Source organism: Erythranthe guttata, chromosome 10 (assembly GCF_056151865.1).
Source record: "Erythranthe guttata isolate IM_541 chromosome 10, IM_541, whole genome shotgun sequence".
NCBI classification, from domain to species: Eukaryota; Viridiplantae; Streptophyta; class Magnoliopsida; order Lamiales; family Phrymaceae; genus Erythranthe; species Erythranthe guttata.
The window spans coordinates 6,129,819-6,149,951 of NC_142542.1; the positions used below are offsets into that span (position 1 = coordinate 6,129,819).

General features: G+C 36.1%; 5 protein-coding genes and 1 pseudogene across 6 annotated transcripts; 4 read left to right on the forward strand and 2 right to left on the reverse strand.

The window, feature by feature from the left end:
• Positions 1 to 96: 96 nt before the first annotated feature.
• LOC105966316 (cytokinin dehydrogenase 5-like) lies at positions 97 to 2,781 on the forward strand (annotated as a pseudogene). Its single transcript, XR_016034054.1, has 5 exons — positions 97 to 403; positions 935 to 1,067; positions 1,610 to 1,873; positions 1,976 to 2,229; positions 2,321 to 2,781. The product of XR_016034054.1 is annotated as a cytokinin dehydrogenase 5-like (transcript).
• Positions 1,420 to 19,616, reverse strand: LOC105966327 (protein NUCLEAR FUSION DEFECTIVE 4). The gene is made up of 2 exons (XM_088824804.1): positions 17,324 to 19,616; positions 1,420 to 1,491 (listed from the first exon to the last, which is right to left on the reverse strand). Exon 1 carries the CDS (start codon positions 19,116 to 19,118, stop codon positions 17,436 to 17,438), a length of 1,683 nt encoding a protein of 560 aa, XP_088680930.1. The 5' UTR covers positions 19,119 to 19,616; the 3' UTR covers positions 1,420 to 1,491; positions 17,324 to 17,435.
• LOC105966324 (cytokinin dehydrogenase 4) lies at positions 3,537 to 5,767 on the forward strand. The gene is made up of 5 exons (XM_012990886.2): positions 3,537 to 4,143; positions 4,238 to 4,365; positions 4,659 to 4,919; positions 5,030 to 5,289; positions 5,376 to 5,767. Exons 1-5 carry the CDS (start codon positions 3,570 to 3,572, stop codon positions 5,668 to 5,670), a joined length of 1,518 nt encoding a protein of 505 aa, XP_012846340.2. The 5' UTR covers positions 3,537 to 3,569; the 3' UTR covers positions 5,671 to 5,767.
• On the forward strand, positions 6,272 to 10,493 carry LOC105966326 (CRS1 / YhbY (CRM) domain-containing protein). The gene is made up of 8 exons (XM_012990887.2): positions 6,272 to 7,342; positions 7,751 to 8,216; positions 8,332 to 8,462; positions 8,734 to 9,096; positions 9,401 to 9,557; positions 9,656 to 9,948; positions 10,048 to 10,107; positions 10,204 to 10,493. The coding sequence occupies exons 1-8, from the start codon at positions 6,374 to 6,376 to the stop codon at positions 10,270 to 10,272; spliced, it is 2,508 nt and encodes an 835-aa protein (XP_012846341.2). The 5' UTR covers positions 6,272 to 6,373; the 3' UTR covers positions 10,273 to 10,493.
• Positions 10,530 to 11,654, reverse strand: LOC105966315 (uncharacterized). The gene is made up of 5 exons (XM_088824586.1): positions 11,589 to 11,654; positions 11,184 to 11,266; positions 11,078 to 11,103; positions 10,786 to 10,879; positions 10,530 to 10,695 (listed from the first exon to the last, which is right to left on the reverse strand). Exons 1-5 carry the CDS (start codon positions 11,652 to 11,654, stop codon positions 10,530 to 10,532), a joined length of 435 nt encoding a protein of 144 aa, XP_088680712.1.
• On the forward strand, positions 12,131 to 13,662 carry LOC105966314 (uncharacterized). Its single transcript, XM_012990879.2, has one exon. It carries the CDS (start codon positions 12,263 to 12,265, stop codon positions 13,535 to 13,537), a length of 1,275 nt encoding a protein of 424 aa, XP_012846333.2. The 5' UTR covers positions 12,131 to 12,262; the 3' UTR covers positions 13,538 to 13,662.
• Positions 19,617 to 20,133: the final 517 nt, after the last annotated feature.

Sequence of the window (20,133 nt, forward strand, 5' to 3'; positions counted from 1 at the left end):
AACGATCCGATCGCCACCCAAAGAGCATCCAACGACTAAGGAAACATCGGACACGAAATCCCTTCATCAGTTGCCGCCAGAGGGCGCGGCCATTCCGTTAGGGGTCAGGCCATGACACGTGGTGGCAGTGTGGTGATGGTGGATATGCCTTCTTTGAGAGGTGGGGTTAGCGTAATTAATTACGGCACTAGTAACATTAGTGCATATGCAGATGTGGGGGGCGATCGGCTGTGGATCGATGTTTTGCGGGCCACGCTTAAACACGGGCTTGCGCCCGTTTCTTGGACGGATTACTTGTACTTGTCGTCTGTGGGAGGAACACTGTCTAGTGCTGGGATTAGTGGACAAGCTTTTGTGCATGGCCCTCAAATCAACAATGTTCTTGAACTTGATGTTGTTACAGGTATAATTCACACTATTTTCGTGTTTTTCATACATATATAGATTTTGTGATGTTTATGTGTAAATTTAGGGCTTTAAATTAGATCGGGGCAGAAATTCCGATTTCGACAAATTTTGATCCCACATTCTTTGATTTTTGAACTATACTTTTCATTTCAAAATTTCGGTTTCTGACTTTTCCGGATATTTTTGGATTGGAATTGAAATAGATATGAGATTCCGATTTTCGATCCAATTTTACTTTGCGAAATTTCCATCCCCCCCCCCCCCCCCCCCCCCCCCCCCCCCCCCACAAATACAATTATAATACCAAAATTTTTATTTATTTTATATTCTATTTACTAGAATTTGGAATTTTCTGAATTCCACCGATTCTGATTCGAAAACTTCAGAATTTGGATCAGTTGTTTTCATACCAATTACCGAAATTTTGATTTCCGACCCGTCCAATTTTCACCCTAAGGTGTAATGTATTTGTAAATATGTAACTAATAATTAAATAATAAATGAGTATTTGGCTCCTTTTGAATAGGGAAAGGGGAATTCGTAACTTGCTCAAAGAATAGAATAGGAAACAGGAGCTGTTTTTCGGAGTTTTAGGTGGTTTAGGTCAATTTGGCATCATCACAAGAGCAAGAATCGCACTTCATAAAGCACCTACAAGAGTAAGTTCTCAAATATAGGTTCCTGCTGAAGTGATGTTAAATTACGAAAAAACCCTCACATTAGGGTAATTACAAGCATCCAACAACTATGAATATACTTACACGTTAACTTTTATGGTGTCAAATTCAACAGAATCTTCTAAAAATTTGTGAAATGTTCTCTAGTTTGTACATTTTGTGCAGAAATGCAATTTCTGATGCACCACAATTTGATATGTACAAGCCAAAACACACATCTTATGATCATCTTGTTTCAGATTGTGGTGCTCGAATTGGGCAAAACGGGTACAAACACGAGAATATTCCTCATAATCTAGAATATCCACTATATTCCACACCGCAAGATGGAGTGATTGTAATTACCCAAACATGAGGAGTTTTTTCGTAATTTGACTTTATCTCAAGGGTCTGACCATAATTTACCCTAAAATATACTACGATCAAAATCAAAATAAAAAATAAAAAAAAACAATCTTGGATTAATATATCCAACTTATTGATTAGTTAATAATAATTATTTTGTTATATATATTACCATATAGGTAAAATAATGGGTGAGATTGTTGTATAGTGATTTTGGCACGTTGACAAAAGACCAAGAGCATCTAATCCCAAGCAAAGCTTCAAACTATGTGGAGGGATTCCTAATCACAAATGAGAACACAACAAGTCAATGGAGGTCTTCCTTTTCATCTCCCTCCAACCAATCCGACGTCGTTTCATTGTTCAAGAAGAACAAAGCAATCCTCCACTCCATTGAATTGGTCAAATACTACCACAATCAAACTGCTCAAACTATTGACCATGTATTTAATTAATTATATTTATTTATACAATAAATTTTCATAATTAACTAATATAACACATGTTATTATCTATATCTTAAATATATGATTTCATTTCTTCAGGAGTTTGAGAAGTTGCTGAAAGAGTTGAATTTCATTCCTGGATTCATTTTCACTAAAGACGCCTCGTTTTTCGACTTCCTTAATCGAGTCGGAGATTTAGACACGAATGTTCCGAAAGGAAAATTAACGGACTCACATCTCTTCGTACCAAAGTTGCGAATTTCCGATTTTAACGCTCGAGTTTTGGCAACCATGATTCCCCGGCTCAACGAGACATTTGGCCACTTTCTTTTCTAGCCACTTAACCGAAATAAGTACTAATTTTAATTACAATTAATGATTTTTTCCCCCTTATAAAATGCTATTTGCTAATTAATAAAGTATATAAATGTTATATATATGCAGATGGGATAATAGAATATCAGCAGTAATACCAGATGAAGAGGTCTTCTACATGCTTGGACTTTTGCATTCGACCGGACACGATAAATATCATATTTACGATAAATTCAACAATCGGATTCTGGGACTATGCAAAAAGGCGGGCGTCAACGTAAAGCAGTATTTGACACAGTACAAATCGAAGCAAGATTGGATAAAACATTACGGATCGAAATGGAAAATCATTCGACAAACGAAAGCAACGTTCGATCCTAAAATGATACTATCGCCGGGGCAACGAATTTTCAACTAAGTACAGCTGTGGACTTTGAATTACAATAATATGTGCAGAGAAAGTGATATATTTGTTGATTTCTTAAAAAAAAGATATTCGACAACTGAATTTTCATCACAGCAAATAATAACAAGTTTATTTAACGTTCAGCACATGTCGATTTCTTAAGCTATAAGGGTTTACTCTTATATATTACATAAATAGATATATACACATGTTCACACATAAACTTGTGACTTCTTCCATTTTCATATTCATCCATCACTCTCTCTCTCTCTCTCTCTCTCTCTCTCTCTCTCTATATATATATATATATATATATATATATATATATATATATATATATTTAAACCGTAGATCTACACATAATCACACAGTACAAATACACTTAATATAAATAACCAGATGTAGCATCTAAATCACCAATTTTACGAGAGTGGAGTCTACATAGTACACAGGGGGTCGTTTTGTAATTAAAAGCAAATATGATAATAATGATAAAATGAAACTGGTAATTGAATAACAATTAATGTACTAGAGTTGATGAATACCTATTTTGTTTTAAAGCACTTAAAGAAGAAAATAAATTACTTTACGTTATCATTGATTTCTATATATATCTCAACTGAAAAGAAGTAGAAGAAAAAATTACGGTAAAATCATGAAAGCAAACAATACGAAATTATAAGGAAATAATTAAATTAAAATCTGCAAGAAAATTATTAAAAAAAATATCATGTGAAAATAACCAGAGATTTTGGTCATTGATTATCGGTGATAAGATCTAATTAATTACATTAGTGATTTGGTTAATTCGTTGAATCAAGGAGTAATGTATATACATAATATGTACGCATGTTCACACATAAACGTGTGACTTTCTTCCATTTTCATGTTCATCCATCACTATATATATATAAACCCTATATATGTACACATACAATCAAATATATATTATATATACACCTTCTTCATAAAATGGCAATCTCTTCACATACAATCTCAGTGTTATTATTTTTCTTCGTCTTCTTCGTAATAATATGCATCGAAGCAAATCAAACACTGTCACAAAAGACGCTTCGAAACGATTCAGAAGCCATCGTAAGAGCATCCAACGACTACGGAAACATCGTACACGAAATCCCTTCTTCGGTTCTCTACCCTTCATCGGTCAATGACATCATCGATCTCGTCAAATCATCGAACGCCCGTTCCCCTCCGTTCACCGTTGCCGCCAAGGGCCGCGGCCATTCCGTGAGGGGGCAGGCCATGACACGTGGCGGCGTGGTGGTGGAGATGACTTCTTTGGGAAATAGCCAAAACGGGAGTGGCATTAGTGTTTGTTCGGATCAGGGGTATGCGGATGTGGGGGGCGATCAGTTGTGGGTCGACGTGTTACGGGCCACTCTTGAACAGGGGCTTGCGCCCGTTTCTTGGACTGATTATCTGTACTTGAGTGTCGGAGGGACTTTGTCTAATGCTGGGATTAGTGGACAAGCATTTCTACATGGCCCTCAAATCAACAATGTTCTTGAACTTGATGTTATTACAGGTAGTATACATAATTTAACACCATTTTAATTTATTTTTTTCTTTGAAAATTATATAAAATTTTCAATAATTAATATTTGGTTCCTTTTGAATAGGGAAAGGGGAATTTGTGACATGCTCCAAGAATGAAAACCCGGAGCTATTTTTCGGAGTTTTAGGTGGTTTAGGACAATTCGGAATCATTACACGAGCAAGAATTGTCCTTGATAAAGCCCCAACAAGAGTAAGTATACATATATAACAATTTTTTTCATCAAGATTAATTTCGTCGATATATATACATCAGATTTTTTTAGATACTATATCTGGTTAAATACATCAATCGATCAATATTAATTTGCATTATAGATCTACACGTGTGTGCCAAAAATGTAATAATCTTATCGATAAATATTATATAACAAGATTCGTGAAATTCACCCAATATAGCATCAAATCAATCATATTTTGTGAAATAACCTATTGATTTGGTTAATTAATAATTTGATTTCCATATGTATAAATAAATAAAAATAGGTAAAATGGGTGAGATTGTTGTATAGTGATTTTGGCACGTTGACAAAAGACCAAGAGCACCTAATCTCAATCGAAGCTCCAAACTATGTGGAGGGATTCCTAGTCACCAATGAGAACACAACAAATGATTGGAGATCTTCTTTCTCGTCTCCATCGAACCAATCCGACGTCGTTTCATCGTTCAAGAAGAACAATGGTCTCCTCTACGCTATAGAATTGGTCAAATATTACGATAATCAAACTGCTCAAACTATTGACCAGGTACTTATAAAAATAGTAATATTTATATAATTCTTTGAATTTTTAATTTTATTTAACATTTATATATATATTTAATATGTTCATGTCTTAAATTTTTTTGGTATTTTCAGGAGTTTGAGAAGTTGCTAAAGGAATTGACTTTCATTCCTGGATTCATTTTCAGTACAGATGTCGCATTTTTCGATTTTCTTAATAGAGTCGGGAATTTAGACAACGAGAAGTTGCCGCTAACGGAATCTCATCCATGGCTCAATCTCTTCATACCGAGATCGCGAATATCCGATTTCAATTCCGGAGTTTTCACCACCATTATTCCCGAGTTTAACGAGCCCTTTGGCCTATTCATTTTCTATCCACTTAATCGAAACAAGTACTATATTTCAATTTTTTTTATCTTTTTATTTTTTGTATTTTTCTTGTGTTAATATTGCAACATTCATTAAAATACTATTGCAGATGGGATGATAGAATGTCTGCAGTAATACCAGATGAAGACGTGTTCTACACACTTGCGCTTCTGCACACGAGCGGGGCCAACGAATATCAGACTATCGATAAATTTAACGGTCAGATTTTGGAATTTTGCGAAAAGGCCGGGATTGAAGTGAAGCAGTATCTTCCTAATTATCAATCCAAGCAAGATTGGATAAAACATTATGGATCGAAATGGAACATTATTCAAAAAAGGAAAGCAATGTTTGATCCGAAAATGATACTATCGCCTGGCCAACGAATTTTCAATTCGGTCTGAATTGTATTTCTCTGCAATTTTATTTTTGTTTTTTATTTTATAGTAATTGTTTTCTTTTGTTTCATAATGGCAAATTAATATTGGTTTCTAGTATAAATGTATTAATGTGTTATTATTATTTTTCAAAATAAACCAACTCAAAGAAAGGAGGGCAGATGATCTATTTACTTAACATTGGAGGGCCTTGTGCAATTCAGTATTTATAAGGGACTTAATAGAATAAAACAAGAAGTATAAGGACTATAGTAGTAATAGACAAAATTTAGTGGCTTAATAGAATAATACAATAAGTAAAAGGACTATATTGGTAATAAGGCAAAATGTAGTGGCTTAATTGAATCAAACAATAAATAAAAGGATTATATTAGTAATAAGACAACATTTTGTGGCTTATTAGAATAAAACAAGACGTAAAAGGACTATATTAGTAATAAGACAAAATTTAGTGGCTTAAGTGAATAAAACAAGAAGTAAAAGGACTATATGAATAATAAGACAAATATTCGTGGCTTAATTGAATAAAACAAGAAGTAAAAGGACTATATTAGTAATAAGACAAATATTCATAGCTTAATTGAATAAAACAAGAAGTAAAAGGACTAAGTATTTAATTTCAAAATCCCCTGTGGATTATTTTTCACTGTAATTCCTCTCTGATCTTTTGAGCCATGGTATCATCAAAATTCTAAAACCCCAATTCGCCATGGTTGTACTGTTATCAGTACCTTCAAACTTCTTATCTTCTTCATCAAACACTTACCCATCAAAATCTTTCTTCTTCCTTAAATTGAATCCGCGAACCCGTTCCTTAAATTCTCGAAAAATCATCAACTGCTGTCAGCAAACCGTTCAGCTCGACAATGAAACCCTACAGACGATTACTCTGGTAAAGAAGAAGAGAAAACCCAGACCAAGCTTCGTCGAACAAGTTCAGAACAAATGGTCCCTCAAAACCCCTTCTCTCAGGGAAAATTTCCCTTGGCAAGAAGAACAAGAAGAATTTCGAGCTCAAACGACGCCGTTTTCGCAGAATGTTTCTTCTGCAAAGGAAATTGAAGTAAGTGTTTCTGTTAGCGAGCGGGTTGTTGTTACTCATGTGAAAAAACCCAAGTCAATTTTAGCTCCATGGGTTCACGGAAATGAATCGAGACGAGAATTGCCTGTTTCCGAGGGTTCGACGAAGAATCAAGAAAATGTTCGTACAGAAAAGGAATTTTTAGTCAGTCCTGTTCGTGTATTGGCAGAATATGGCAAAAGTGATGAAAAATTCATCGAATTTGATGAAACCCCAATTCGGTTGACGGAGAAAAATGCTGTAGTGGAGAATTCGGCAACTACTGATCGAATCGCCACCCGTATAAAGCCTTCTGTGAATGGAGATGGTTTAAACAGATTGCCATGGGAGAGAAAAAACGATGAAGAGTTTGTGAAGAAGGATAAATTAAGGAAGACGAGTACATCGTTAGCGGAGGGATTAGTACCCGAGCATGAGCTAAAGAGGCTGAGGAACGTATCTTTAAGAATGGTGGAAAGAATAAAAGTCGGGGCAGCTGGTGTAACACAGGCATTGGTTGATTCTATCCATGACAAGTGGAAAAACGAAGAGGTCGTGAAATTGAAATTCTTGGGCCCCCCTTCCAAGAACATGAAGAGAACACATGAAATTCTTGAGGTTAGTGTTTTCGCTATTGTTTATAAGTTATCATGAAGAGAACACACGAAATTCTTGAGGTTAGTGTTTTCGCTATTGTTTATAAGTTATCCGGTTTTTTGTTTTTTTTTTGGCGTAATTGATCGTTGATTAGTACATTTCATTTGTCGATAGGAAAAAAAAAAAAAAAACCTTTTTGCTTATGATCTTTTAAGGGTGTGTTTAGATGGAAGGATTTGAGGGAGGAATTTCAAATCCACAATAACAAATCGATTGAGCTTTGTTGCTTTGTTTGGTTCGAGTCATTTTTTGTTCTTTTAAGAGCAATTTTGGTTGGTTTCAAATCTTCGATTCAAACGCAGCCAAAGGGTTTTTCAGTTACTAGGTTTTTTTTTATATTGTTTCACTGAATTTGGTGTTACATGTCAGCGTAGAACTGGTGGTTTGGTTATATGGAGATCGGGAAGTTCGTTAGTGCTGTACAGAGGAATGACATACAATCTCGATTGTGTAAAATCATATACCAAGCATGTTGAAGATGATGCTGAAGAATTAGAATCTTCGAAAGAAGATTCTCCTCAAAGAATCAAAGTTAAAAAACGGCCCGGAGAATCATCCGGAACATTCGATTCGGATTATTTCAACAACCTGTCTGAAGAAGAACAAATGGATTTGAGCGAGATGAACCTTCTGTTGGACGAGCTTGGTCCGAGGTTCATTGACTGGTCAGGGCGGGACCCGCTTCCCGTTGATGCCGATTTGCTTCCGCCTGTTGTACCTGGTTACAAGACTCCGTATAGGCTTCTGCCACACGGTATTAGACAACCTTTGAGAGACAAACAAATGACTTATATACGTAGGACTGCAAGAACCATGCCTCCCCATTTCGTCCTTGGTAAGTTTGTATGTACGAATGAGTATTTGTTATCTTATTCTTGTGGAATTCGTTCGAATATTTTTATTTACTTATTTATTTTTAGTAATGGATTTATATCGGTTATTTAATATAGGAAGAAACAGAGAGCTGCAAGGTCTTGCTTTGGCTATGGTGAAATTATGGGAGAAGAGTTCGATTGCGAAAATAGCTATCAAGCGTGGTGTTTTGAATACTTCCAACGAAAGAATGGCCGAAGAACTCAAGGTGAAATATCCGAAAATATTTCCGTAAATTCCAAAAAAAAAAAAAAAAAAAAATCGATCTGAATATACATGATTTTCGAACAATATTTTTCCTTCCGAATTCCGAAAGTTCCAATTTCCGTTTTTTTTTCTAACACAATTGGATTAGATTCCGATTTCGTGTACAATGTTAATTTCCCAAAATTCCATTTTGTTTTCCGAAATTACACTTATAATATTTCCAATGTTAAATAAAATAAAATTATTTTAGAATGACAAGCGAGTTCATGCAGAGATTAACCGGAGGAACGCTAGTTTCGAGGAACAAGGAGTTCATAGTCTTCTACAGGGGAAATGACTTTTTACCCCCCGGTATTTCGAGCGCACTAACAGAAAAAGAAAACTCCATAACCCTCCAACAAGATCACGAAGAGAAAGCTCGTCAAAGAGCTGCATCACTAATCGAACCAAAATTGAAAGCATTATCGAAGAAGCATAAGCCGTTATTAGTTGCAGGTACCCTTGCTGAAACTATTGCAGCAACCACACGATGGGGAAACCAATCCAACGGTGCAGATATGGAGAAGATGATGAGAGAGAATGCCGTTGACCGACACGCGTTTTTGGTCAACTCTCTGCAGAAGAAGCTTGCTCTTGTATGTTTGTTGTTACATTTAAGAAAATTGGCTGGTTTAATTATGTTTTTTGGGTTATATTGCATTCACCACCCCTGTGTGTACTCTAATTGCTAAAAAAGTTCTCGTATATTAAAATTAATGAAACCCCCCTCTAAATCTCACCATTTAGGAGACTGCTAGAAACTGCATTATAGGGGATTTTGCTAATATTAATAAAGCGGGGTCTCTTTTAGCAATTATATTAACACAGAGGTGTTGAGTGCAGTAAACTCTAGATTTTTGTTTTGGTGGCATTAATTACTATTGTTACATATATGTGCAGGCAAAGGAGAAGATGAGAAAGGCTGAGAAGTCCTTGCAGAAAGTTCTGGAAAATCAAGAACCGGGAGATCTACCTACCGATCTCGAAACATTAACCGATGAGGAGAGATTTTTGTTTCGTCGGATTGGTTTGAGCATGAAACCTTATCTTCTTCTAGGTAAGGGGAAAAAAAAACATTTCCACAATCCTATGTTTTTTTTTCTGCCTCATTATAATTATATGTGTTCTCATTTCTTGCTTCTTTCTCTCTCTTAGGGAGACGAGAGATTTTCGACGGCACTATCGAAAATATGCACTTGCACTGGAAGTACAGAGAGCTGGTGAAAATTATGGTACAAAGAAAAACATTTCCACAAGTGAAGCATATTGCGGTTTCTCTCGAGGCAGAAAGTGGTGGTGTATTGGTCTCGGTCGATAAAACTTTTAAAGGATATGTTATAATAGTTTATCGTGGAAAGAATTACCAAAGCCCTCTTGCATTTAGACCGAGAAATCTTTTAACTAAAAGACAGGCTTTAGCTCGTTCGATTGAACTTCAGCGACGTGAGGTAAAAAAAAATTATTTATTTATTTATTTTGTGGAAATTGGCGTAAAGATATGTATGGATAATTCGTTGATGCAAAATTCGTGGATAATATATTTATAGGCGCTGAAGCACCATGTTTGGGAACTAGAGGAAAAATTCGAGAAGCTGAAGCAAGAGCTGGTATGATTTGGTTTTTATACAGCAGCAAAGTTAAATTTCATGACCCCTACGATAATTAAATATAATGATTTGTATATTTTTGTGAATAAATTATAGGAAGATATGATGGCTGCAAATAAAAACGGGGCGGAAAGTTCGGGTTCGCGGATTAATTCTGCATCATAGTTACTAACAGATATGAAATTCTCTGTTCCTGTTATTATTGAAATTTCTGAAGTCGTCATGTGAACAGTTCTCATCGTGTTATTTTTTTTGTGATTTCTAATTTTAGAATAATTTATCGAAAAGATATATATTGTATTTACCTTTATCGAAGGTGAAAACCTACCATATCCTAACGAAAAAAGAAAAAGAAAAAGAAAATCTTCTTGAGGCTGATTCCCTTACATTCTGTTCATAATCGAAGGTAAAATTTTCAGACATTATCGACAAAGATTAAAGACATTCCTTAATGAATTTGAGAACAGGTGCAGGTAATTCATCTTGATGTTTAGAAAAACGACGATCGGCCCCTTGAATAATTTCCACCCCAGCTCAGCGTCTTCGACTGAGATATCTTCATCGTCCGATCCATGAACTGTCAATACCCTGTATGTATATATACACGCCTTCAAAACTTAACGAGACCCCTTTCTTTTCTCTCTTTTTTCATCTCACTTTGTTAGAGGTCAAACATACCTGCATTTCGGGTCAACTGAAAGGCATGCCTCGTGCATGTTTGTATTGAGTCTCTCCATCATGCTCTCCTCTGTGACTCTATAATGAACACCACCTACGAAAAACAGACCAACACTCGATTTTTTTATTTAGTAAAAGGAGGCTCTCGTGCAATTAACATAATCCGTCGAGTGAAAATACAGCAAGAGATTTTTGCTCGTAAATAATCACTAGAGTAGTTACCATAACTACCATATCCCGGTGAAGTATTCGACCACAGCTCTCAAGTCTTCAACCTCGCTAGAGTAGTTACCATATCGAAACGACCCTTCGCTTTCCCTGAGAATCAACCATAAAACATGAAACAAATAATTAAAAAAAAAAAAAAAACAAGTAATTAATTAGTTTCAAGACTTTACCAGTTTCCAGGAAAATCGAAGCGAAACGCACTGATTCCTTCCTGTTCTAGAGCACGGGCAAGGTTGACCACAAGTTTGCTCTCCTGCAGATTGAAAAGATTTACAGACGAATCCAATAAATTTTGCCAGTGTTCTCAAATCATTCTTCGAGAAAAAATGAAAAATAGTGTCCTCGATCCTCAGCAAAATGTACAAAGGTCGTTAAGTAACTCCTCGTCTATCACCATTGTTTACTCGGAGAAAGAAAAATACAGGCACTTGATATTAAACAATAAAAAAAATGATTAAAAAAGTTGCACAAAGTAACCAAACTAAAAGAAGCTTTACCGACCTTTGAGGATCGAAAACGATGGCATAGAACTACGATTTGTGGTGATTCAGTTTCATGCAACACAACACGCACACGAGTTTTTCACGGCGCTTGTTTAATATTATTATCTTCTGCTTCTCTGCAGAAGCATTGTAATCCATATATATTTTTGTATTTCAACTATGATTTTTTTCTTACACCTCCACCCTTATGATGTCAAATTCAACATAGCATCTGGATTTCGTGGGCTGTGCTCTAGTTTGTACTCATTTTGTGTAAAAATATAGTTTTTAATGCATCACAATCTGATATATACAAGCCAAAAAACACATATTATGATTATCTTGCTTCAAAATGTGCAGTTCGAATGAGATAAAACGGGTACAAAAGTGATAATATTCCATATAATCTAGAAGATTCCACTAAATTTTATAGTTGAGGGGCGGTTGTAATTACCCAAACAGGAGGGGGATTTTCGTAATTTGACTATACCTTAGGGAGGTTGTTGTAATTTACCCTTTTAATTTTAATTTTTTTTTTTTTTTTTGCATAAATAGCACTTTAACCCCTATGGTCTGAACTTTGTGCACATGATCCTTGTAGGATGAATATGATTTTGACTCCAAAGCTCAGGGACTAAAATGAAATTTTACCCGGCCTTTACCTCACTGTATGTAAACATTATCAAACCCTAACTCTTCTGTTTCTCTTTCTTCTTATTTTTATTTTCCGGTAACGTGCGGTCAAAGTCATTCAGCACAGGGAACTAATGGCATCGTTCATACTCCTCCGCCGCTTGATTTATCCTGCAGCCGTCAGATCTTGTTGTAATTGGATTTCCCCAGCTGGTATTTGCAGCGGCGCTCGACGAATATCATCATCATCATCTGCGGCTGCGCCGCCATGGCTGATGATTGACGGCAGCAAGAAAGATTCGTACAAGTTCTACAACCTGGCCGACAAACAAGTTGTAAGTGTCGGCAAAAAAAGAGAGGAAGAAGATGGTGTGCTGGTTGGATCTTCCCATGGCTGGCTAGCTTTTTACAAGGAGAACATGAACCCGGGCCCACCCATCTTTGACCTGTTTCTCTCCAATCCCCTCTCTAATCACGAACAATCCTTGGTGAAACTTCCACCTGTTGAAACACTTCCTTTAACAGAAGACAAACTGAGACGAGGTTGGGGTACGCCGACGAAGATCATCCTTTCATTCTCTCCCGACAACAACCGAGAAACCGGTCGCGCGATCATGTCTTTCGGACCGGAATTGAGGCTTGCCTTTTGCTGCCCGGGCCGCAGCGACGACGAAGAGTGGACTCCGATCGGTTCCCTCTATCACAAGGACGATCCCATTGATCGAAGGATCGCAAGGGGTTACGTGGACTTTGTGTATTCAACCAGACGTAACCGACTGCTTTGCGCGACCACGTGGGGCCACTTTGAGAGCTGGGATCTTGTGGACCCTCACTCTCCTAAAATGAACTGGGACAAGGTTGACCGTGAAATGGACTGCGATAAGGTGTACGAGGTGGCCGAAAAGGAGCCGATCGACTTGTGGAAATACATTGTGTTCGCAGAGCGGTCGAACCGGATTTTTCTCGTTCGGCGCTATGCGGTCATTCATATCAGGCCCGACGGTTCCTCTGTTGAGGAATACGACGACAGTTTTCCGTACAAGACCGTTGATTTTGATGTCCATGAGTTGGTTGTTGAGAAAGAGGGAGAGAGAGATCAGCTGAGGTACATGGACGGTACGTTGGATGGTATGGCGTTCTTCATTGGAACGGGGCATGGGTTCGTAATTGAAGGAGACGACGAATTGGTCAAGCATAATGTGGAGCCCGATTCGATCTATTTCACCGACCTGGATGCGCTCTGTCCGACGCCTTGGAATCGAGATATTACAACGTACGGTGGCCACGATCTCGGCATCTTTAATTACCGAGACAAGAAATTCTCCCCGTGCTACTATCCTTGTGATATCCAAAGCATTCAGAGGATTGATCCGCCACCATTGTGGTTCACTCCATCCTCTTCCACCTAGTTTTACTTCTTTATGTGTTTTTTATTATTTTATAATTGTATGCTTATCAAACTATTTATGCTTTAGTACATATAATTCCTTTTTTTTAATCAGAAACGTGTTACCATTTTATTATATTCTTGAAAGTGGACCACAATTTTAAATACACTTCAAATGTATACAATTTATTATTGGGCAAAGTAAGATTATATCTGAAGTAATGTCAAATTACGAAAAAAACTTATTATGTTTGGGTAATTATAACCAGCCCTCAATTATTAATCTTCTTACACATCCATTTTTATGGGGTTTTTTTGCAAGAACCACCCCTCTGTAATTTCGAATTGCCGAAAAACTCCTCGTGTTAAAAAAATTAGCAGGAACCCCCCGATGAAAATTAGTCAAAGGCGAAAAAGTCCTTGACAGCATGTCGTGTGTTGTACGCGCGGCTTGTGTAACTGTGAGTGTAATTTTTTACGTAAAAAGTCAAAAATACCCTCTTAAATTCTTTTATAAATAAACATAAATCTATTTGGGTTTAAATGTAAATAATAGAAACTTTTGGATCTAATTATAATTTTCAAAATTTCTTACCCAAACAAAAATTCTACAGCCGAATTTAAAAAAATAGACTCAATTAGAAAAAAAAAAAATAGATCTCAATTTAACTTGTCTTCTTCCCAAATTTCCTCTTCCTACTGCCGCCCCTTTCCTCCCACCACTGGCCTTCTCCAATCTTCTCCTCCACCGACAACTTTTCTTCACCAACGCCAAGTGCTTGAATCCCCCAGCCCTCCGCCGTTCATCGGTAATGGAGGATTTTCAGCACATGCGTCCTTCAACAACATTTTTCCGGCGAGAAGAACCGGATCCGACTACGGGAGTTATTTCGGCGAGAAATAAGGGTGGGGGCCTGGTTAAAGGTAGATTCGATGTGGGCAAACATTTTCCGGCCAAATTGAACAGTAACACTTCGATTCTGGCGAGTTGTGCGGAATGATTACTGAAAAATTATTAAAAATCTAAGGAGATGAATGTTTTGGGGAGGATTTGAGTGAAGAATTATTCAAAAATAGGAAAAAAAAAAAAAAAAAAAAAAAAAAAAAAAAAAAAAACAATAGCTCATTTTTTTTCATACTGTTTTTTTTTTTGTAAGATTTCCTTTTTTTTAATTAGATTTTCCAGTGTGTTGGGGAAGATTGTTTTGGGTTTTGTTCGAAATTCCTTTTTTTACTTTTTTTTTAACAATTTCATGTTTCTTTCGTAAGGGTAAATTAGTCATTGTATGTAAGTCAATAGCTAATTTTAACGAAAGGGGCAGTGTGCTTCGTATAAAACAACATAGGGGGGTTTATGCTAATTTTTTTAACACAGGGGGTTTTTTAGCCATTCGAAATTACACAGGGGGTTATATGCAATTAACTCATTTTTATGGTGTCAAATTCAACAGAATTGTCTAGATTCCCTGGAATGGTCTCTACTTTGTACTCGTTCTGTGCAAAATTGTAGTTTTTTATGCACCACAATCTGATGTTTACAAGCCGAAAGACGCATCTTATTTCAAAATATGGAGCTCGAATGGGATAAAACAAGTATAAACTGGAGAATATTCCACATTATTTACTAAGATTTCACTAAATTTGACACTGGAATAATTATAATTAGGGTTTGTCTAGGGTGAGATACCCCATGTTCTAAACTTTTATGAGATATGCATTAATCACCATTAATTTTCTAAGATTAAATCTGGACCCTAGGAAAATAACATGACTTATGTTCTAAAAAATGAAGTACTTTACCAAATTATCCTTCGATTATTTTTTTATTAAATTAATATAAAATTGATTAACATTGAATTGTCTAATTTACCCCCTATTATATTTTAATTAAATAATTAATTTAAATTCATTGTGATTGAGTTTTATTTGATGAATAATCGAAAAAAACGCATTCATTGAAAATCGAACTTGTGACCTCTTAATAAATTTATCACTCCTAACCATCCAAGCACATTAACTTATTATGAAATATTTAACCATAATTGTATAAATACTGTTAATGCAAATATTAATTGCAACATTCAATATTATTAAATTGTATTAAATAAATTATTAACAAATTTAATGAAATAAAGTTTGAAATATATAAAGAATTGCAGTTCAATACGCCAAACATCTATCATTAATTATATAATATTAGAAGTATTAATAAAATCCACAATTTAAAAATGTAAAGAATGCTCAATTAAATAAAAAAAATGCATAACTTAATTCAAACTCACTTATGTTATTTAATCGATAGTGTGGCAAATCCAAATAAAAAATAAAATAATATGTTTATTTAGAAGAAGAAAAAATTATAACTCATTCCAATTAGTAGTTTTCTTACTTTAAAATAAAATTATATACTACAAATACTATATTGTGAATTTTCTTTTAATATTTAATTTAATCAACTAGTAAGATTTGAATCGATGAAGTACAAACCATTTCAATTAGTAAACATTATTCAAATATTTGAATCGGTTGCTTAACTATTGACATAACATGTTACAAAATTGATTTAACTATTTATAAGTAATGTCTAATATCTTTTTAATTTAATTTTGTCATAAAAATAATAAATTTAATTCCTAACACATGTAAGAACCTAATCGTAAATCATAATATTTTATCAAAGCGTAATATTTGAACCAATTAAGCTCAAGTCCTTTCAATTCGTAAACATTATTCAAATATTTGAATCGATTCATTAGCGCGCTCAACTATTGACAAGAACGTATTAATCGAGTTAACTATTTATAATTAAAGTCTACTATCCTTTTAATTCAATTTTAACAACAAAATAATAATTTAATTCGTAAAATCGTAAGATTTAATCTAACCATGAACCGATTAAATCTTACGATTTTTACCAATTAAATTTTATTATTTTTTATGATAAAATTCAATAAAAAAAAGGTTACTAAACTTTAACTATACACATATTGATTAATACGCTATTGTAAATTATTGAGTTTAACCGATTCAAATATTTGAATGTTGTCTACGAATTGAAATGAGTTGAGCTTAATCGATCAAATCTTTGAATATTGTTTTTTAATTGAAAACACACGAGTTTAATTGATTCAAATATTACGATTTAATTAAATCTTACAATTTACGATTCAATTCAAACTTCAAATTATTTCGAAATTAATTTTTAAATTACACGAGTTGAATAACATTTCCTTAGATTTTTAAATTATATTATATAAAGATTTGTTAGTAGGGGATATTTTTAATATATAATAATAATAATTATATGAGAATTAATAATTTATTTAACATTATTTATATAAGTTTTATAACCATTATAAACTGTAGCTTTGTGATATATATCCATATTGTTAGTTTATTGTCAATTATGTGTTGTGTCTTAATAGTAAGTATTCTTGTATGTTTTCAGATGGTCACAGGTTCGAATACAGGTTGATGCAATTTTGGATGGGTGGTTTAATGATTTTTACGAATAATGATATAATTGACGTTATAAATTTTAATTCAGCAATAAATATATATTTAAAATTGATTAAAAATATAGAGGGTAAAATTGACATTACATTAATAATATATAATGGCCGATTTTTTGAAAATATTAATTATACGAAGGGTATTTACGACAATACGTAAATGAGGAAAAATTGGATTTTTGGGCAGGGACACGTGACGCAATATAAAGGGGATATCTCATAAAAGTTTAGAACATGGGATCTCACCCTAGAAAGACCCTTATAATTACCCAAACACGAGGGGTTCCATAATTTACCATGCATTTATTATATATATCCATGATACATACACAATTTATAGTAGTATTTACTATAAGCTAATAGAGAAACCAAATCATAATAATCATGCATATATATTATCAAGAAAACCTACTCTGCAACACTTTCCTCTCTGAACTTCTTATATATATCCCCTCTGTAAAACTTCCTCGTTCTGACCACCAAAACCGAAGAAACAGCGCATCCGACGAGTGTGGCGGCGGTGATTATAAGAAACGCCACCTTGTAGCACTCCACCCCGGAGCAACTCAAATCCTCCCCTTTCCTTCTCACTAGCCCTTTCGCCGCCAACTGCTTCGTCGCTTCTCTGTCGTACAAATATCCAGCTATTCTAACATTCAATATATAAGCACCCAGCGGGCTTGCTCCGCCGCCCAAAGTGTACAAAGTGGAATAGTATTTCAGCCCGAAAATTTCCGAAATAATCGCGAAAATCAACGGCCACTGCGCTCCGAAGCAGAACCCCATAATCACGGAAGCAACGTACAGCGAGTCCTTCACCCCGAACGCGATCAGAAGATGGCCGGAGCAAGAAAGAAGAAGCACCAAACTCAGCATCAATGGCCGGGGGAACTTGTACTTGGCCAAGAAAATCTCCGACGCGAAACCCGACGTCACTCGGCCGAGGTAGTTCCATATGCTGACCAGTGACACGAAGGTGGTGATGCTCTTTGCCGGGTACCCCAAAGCTTTTCCGATCTGCCCCAAGTTGTCAATCGCGGTTAGGGTTCCGCCGATCCCGAACGTTATCGCGGTGAAAAGTATGATCATATCTATGCTGAAAACCGCCTGCAGTATGTTGTAGTCCTCCCCTCTTTCCGGCGGAGTGAACACGTCCTTCCACCACGGCACCGCCGCCGCCGCCGCAGGCGGCGGAGGCGGCGGCGCTTCGGTCTCCGGTGTTGGGTTTTCTATGGTAGTTATTACTTTATTGTTCGTCAAAGTATTGTATTCTTCTCTGAAGACGATGGCTAGTGGGGAGAAAAGGAGGAGGAGGACGACGGCGGTACTTCCGGCGTACTCTGCTCTGCTGAAAACGACGCCGTTTTGGAGGATGATTAGAATCATTAGAAACCCGGCTAAGAAGAGAGATGCGTAGAGAAGGTTGTAGAAGATTCTGATCTCGTTCTTTTGCTGATTGGAAGAAGCTTTCATCAGACGAACGGTTCTGAGGAAGACGGAGTTGACCGCCGCCGGCAGCCAGGCGATGAGGAAAATCAGCGCCTTCGAGTTGTGGCCGTAAAACGCGCGGAATAGCTGCGTGATGATGGCGCCGCTTAATCCGGTGAAGCCCTTTAGGAGTCCGATGACGATGCCCCTGCTCTCGGGGAAATTCTTGACGCACGTGACCAACGCGCCGGTGTTGGAGAAGGTCTGGGAGTTGGCGCCGACGCAAATGTAGAGGCACATCTGCCACACGTGCGGCTTGGGGGTGCGGCCGGTGACGGCGAGCCAGATGAGGAAGTAGCCGGTGAAGTTCATGGCGACGCCGATGGCGAGGACGACCCACGGCGGCGTGACCTCGTTGATTACGCCGGAGACGATTCCGATGTTGCCGCCGAGGTCCTTGAAGAATCCGATTAGGTTTAGGGTTGTCTGGTCGTAGCCCAACGAGGTTTTGATGTCGTTGGAGTAGATGCCGAATATGTAGGTGGCGCCGGACATTGACATTATTAGTAGGCAGGCGAACACCATGAACCACCTGCCGGTAACTACCTGCAGCCCGAGCCTTGTTATTCCGCCGCCTCTGCGGCTGAGCTCCGCCGCGGCCATCGTCCGCCAGAAGTTGGGTTTTGATTTTTTTATTTTTTTTGGGAGTGACGAATCGTGAGAGTGCAGTACTACTTGAGTGGAAGAAGACAATTTCAAGCTGCAAATTAAATGTACTTAATTGTTCCTATTTATTTATAATCGAATATTTATAATAATCTTTTCCTATTTTTCGTAAATCCTATTTCTTTTAATCAATTAGTTCCTAATTATTCAGTACTTAATTAAAAGTTCATAAGATAATGCATGGCTTTTGAAGGAGTTTTCTAAATTACAACTAATTTCAAACATTGATTCTCATAAACAAAATAATTAATAGTAAAAAATAATTAATAGAACTTATTTACAAAAATACTCTCTAAAATTGCAATATTAATTTATTATTATTTTAATTTTACAAAAATAGCCATTATTTTCAATTAGGCAATTCAAAGTTTTATGAAATTGAAAAGACAGAAAATGAATTCCAATTAGGCAATTAAAAGTTGAAACAATTAAAACAGACGGACTCTTTTTGTAGCCACAAAATAAAAGGCGCGTTCGGCCCACGTTTGATTAGTAATTGATTAAGTGGGATTAGTGGTCCAAACGCATTCACCAATATCCGGCCCACTTTTCGATCTTCATCGAACTATTAAAATGATAAATTGTATTCCACCCCTTTAAAATTTTCAATTTTTGCACTTTCCTCCCTTCAAATTTTAAAAAAGTGGGTCGAAAAGTTATTTTGGTTGCAAGTTGCTCCGGTATCCACATTTTGATAGGTTATTCATCGAAAGTGAGCGTTTTTGTTACACATCACAACGCGCTGAAATTTTTTATTTGCTCTTTTAAATTGTTCTTTTCTTGCAATTTGTCCACCGTAAAATGTATTTTGGCAAAAAGGTACAACTGAAATAATATTTTAAAGGGGGTTTGTGGTGTTTTTTCAATTTCTAAGGGGGAAAGTGTGAATCTGAAAACATTATAGGGGGGCGAAGTGCATTTAATGTTAGTTGGAACCTCCAAAGTCAAAATT